The following is a 3,461-nucleotide window of genomic DNA, read 5'->3' on the forward strand; positions in this document are numbered from 1 at the left end:
CTTAATGTTATTATAAATAAATCAGTATTATAAACTTACATATTAATCAAGCGCTTAAAAGTCTCGCTTGGTTGGTGATGTATAGAGTCCAACCAGAAAACTTTTTTCTTTGTCGGCATGATGGCTGCTAGCACCCAATGAGTCCTACATCAAGAGACATCATCATTATTAACAAGTACATATATTAGTTATGAAAATGCAATTGTAGGGGGAAACGTAATATTAATTTGTTTATTACCCTTTTTCATTATAAGCGCCAAAAATCAGCTTCTTGTTGGTTGTCGTCAATTGCTGAGCAATATAATCTACCCGTTCTTTGAACGAGAAATCCGGAATAAATAAAGATAAAACATAGGGGCACAGGAATCCGTATTGATCAGATGGAATATTCTTCTCGGGGATCACTCTCAATTGCAATATCCTACATTATTACGGTATTAATTCCGGTATTTAAAACACTATCTACCTAGTAGTCAGAATATTAGACTATGAAATTATTTATTAAGAAACTTACTTCATCCAAACAAATATGTGTGCTATATCAATCTGGTCTAGTCCAGCCCATACGGCTAGCAGATCCCATGATATAAGCGCTTGGCGCTCAGCCCCTAGAATATCCTCCTCGAGCGGAATAATTATCAGTTGCTCGGAGGCTATGCGATGGCCAGCCTCCTCATACAGTCTCATCATCGTCCCCGTTCTTACTTTTTCCATGTAATCCTTCCCTTTATATTTTGTGGAGTTTATACTCCTAACTTTCACGGCCGGGAAAGAATGAGTCTTTGATGTGGTGCTACTACCACCAGCCTACACATGTAGTATAGATAATTAAAATAATAAAAAATCCAAAGGTAACATATCCTAGTTGGAGTAATAAAAATAAAAGCGTACTTAATTAAATACCTCGTCAACCTGCTCTTTCAATGATGAGGTAGTAGTAGCAGGTAAGACTGGGGACTTAGGCTTATCAGTCTTTTTTGTCCCCTACACAAAATTACCATGCTTTTTATAAATACAGACAAAATATAAATAAAGGGGCGAGGTTAATTTTTAAAAAAATGGAGAAGTTAATTAAATACATACCTCATCAAGTTGTTGTGAAGTCGAGGTTGTTGGCATGTCTGTGGACTTAGGCTTATCCGCCAAAGCCGCCTTTTTTGTTCCCTACAAAAAAAAAAATAACATATAAATTTAACATATAAAAACATTCAACAATTAAAAATGTAACACATATATATATATAAAGGTATTTCTTCTAACCCCAACAATCGCTTTCCATTTGCTCGGGCGGAGGCGGCGGAGATATCTTCGCCAAGTAGATGTGAGTATTAGGCCATTGGATGAAACTTCCAAGCGCATCTCCCAGAATGGTAATGTCGTCACGAATGGGACAGGCGGTGGAAAGTTTTCATGGCCTGGAAAGACCGTAGTTATCTCTACTATTGTATGATTCGGCAAAAGTTTTTCGCCATGAATAACTACGAGTTTCATTGCTGCAGATTTGTTTTTCTACGAGACCCCGCCAACACGCACACGTGGCTTTTCGATTCTATTAGGTCGCAAGAATAACTGGCCTATTGTTTACGGCTGAAGAATATACACATACATACATTATTATATCTTTGCAAAAACGCTTCAAAGACATTCAAAGATTTTGCAAAAACGCTTTCTGTCTCGGGCCGATTTTTGCACAAACTTCAGCATTCATATAAATTTAACTAATTAAACACTTCATGCATACCTTACTGAAAACAGGAACCGACTTGAAGGGGATGTATCTTTGTTTTCCATCAGCCGTCTTCTCATCAAGTTGCATCTCCTTTTCAGACCCATTATTTACCTAATAAAATTAACCAATTCAATGGCACCATGTCAGAAGTTGGCAGTGAACACACCCCCTGATCTTACCCAAAAAAAAAAACAAAAGAAAAATAAGGAAGTATATTAGGTACCTGATCGGCTTTAGTTGTTACAACTTCAGAAGCATTATTAGGTACCTGATCTTTCTGAATCTCGTTGACCGATACTTCTTTCTCATGTATTGCCAAGGTAGTAGCGGCCTCTTCACCAATCTGTTGTACCTTATTATTACCCCCTTTAGAAATGACATCCTCCATCATCTTCACTTCTTCTTCGGAAAGCTTACCTCCAGCATTCAGCTTTAGTAGTACGGATGCCATTAACTGAAGCTGCTTGCCAAGAATGTAATGTGTCAGCAATTTTTATCCCAACAATAACATGTGAATTGAACTTAAATGAAAATAATAGAATAAATGTTACCATGTCAGCGTTCTCAGACTTAGTCTTCCTTTTCTTCTTTATCTGGGCAGTTTTCCCATAATATTTCGTTACTCCAACCTGTAACGGGACGCCCCTCAAACGACCTGGATGTTCGGGTCGGCCGATCGCTCTAGCAAGAACGTCATTACGACCACTGGGAGTGAATTTCCCTTCTTCTACCTCTTTCAATACGTTATCCTATAATATATTAAATAAACTTCAAATTATATTTGTGACTAAAATAATAAAGTTAGTAATGAACTCGTCTTAATAAAATAATGCTTACTATGTTGGCCAAAACTTCCTCATCGTATTTGTCATGCGACGACCGGGATCCTTTAGGCGTGTGCCCATGTTTATAAGTTACATGCCGATCCACCTCTTTCACTCCCTTTGCCACCTACACATTAACATGGTAACATTTATACACGTAAATGTGTATCAATGCAAGTCCAAGTGTGATTAAAAAAATAAAGTCTCACAGGGCAATAATGCATGCTACTTACGAGGTCCTCTTCTATCTTTCTGTAACCGCCTCGAGAACCATAGAATTTCCCCTTCTTGCATGAAATGTTAGCACGATTTCTCTTGCTAACGGCCTCGAGAACTCGTCTTAATAAAGTAGATGATGCGGGATGATAAAGATAACAAAGAAGACGAAAAACAAACAGATGCATGAAAAAAGAAACAAGATGATCGTCTTAAAACCCTAATGACGAAACACAAAATTAAAGTGAACATACCTGTTGATGATGATGATAAAGAGAACGAGCAGGATGATAAGGGAAGGCAACGGAACGGGCTCGGAAATCGGGCGGCGGCCGGCGACGAGAATGTAAAAAGCGAGGAAGAGAGAAGGATTAACACAGGATACCAACGGTTGGAGTAATAATGTTGTGTGTGTTTGTGTATGGCATGCTGGATGGGTTTCTATATTAGTTTTTTATTAAGACAAACTATTAACAACGGTTTCTCAAAGCAGAACCGTTGTTATATGTTAATAACAACGGGTCAATAAAAGTCAACCGCTGTCAAAACTTTATTACAACGGTTAAAATATACACGTTGTAATATAGTTTCACCAAATTTGCGCCAAAATGAAATATGTCAAAAAAAATAATTGACAACGGGTAGAGGTACTACACCCGTTGTTGAAAGTATTAACAACGGGTAATTTAAAT

The 3,461-nt window shown here is 37.6% G+C and overlaps 1 protein-coding gene across 1 annotated transcript; it reads right to left on the reverse strand.

Moving 5' to 3' along the window:
- Positions 1-234: 234 nt before the first annotated feature.
- Positions 235-1,612, reverse strand: LOC141588212 (uncharacterized). Its single transcript, XM_074409666.1, has 4 exons — positions 1,607-1,612; positions 904-984; positions 515-807; positions 235-421 (listed from the first exon to the last, which is right to left on the reverse strand). The coding sequence occupies exons 1-4, from the start codon at positions 1,610-1,612 to the stop codon at positions 235-237; spliced, it is 567 nt and encodes a 188-aa protein (XP_074265767.1).
- Between the last annotated feature and the right edge of the window lie 1,849 nt (positions 1,613-3,461).

The sequence above is a fragment of the Silene latifolia genome, chromosome 6, assembly GCF_048544455.1.
Source record: "Silene latifolia isolate original U9 population chromosome 6, ASM4854445v1, whole genome shotgun sequence".
Lineage (NCBI taxonomy): Eukaryota > Viridiplantae > Streptophyta > Magnoliopsida > Caryophyllales > Caryophyllaceae > Silene > Silene latifolia.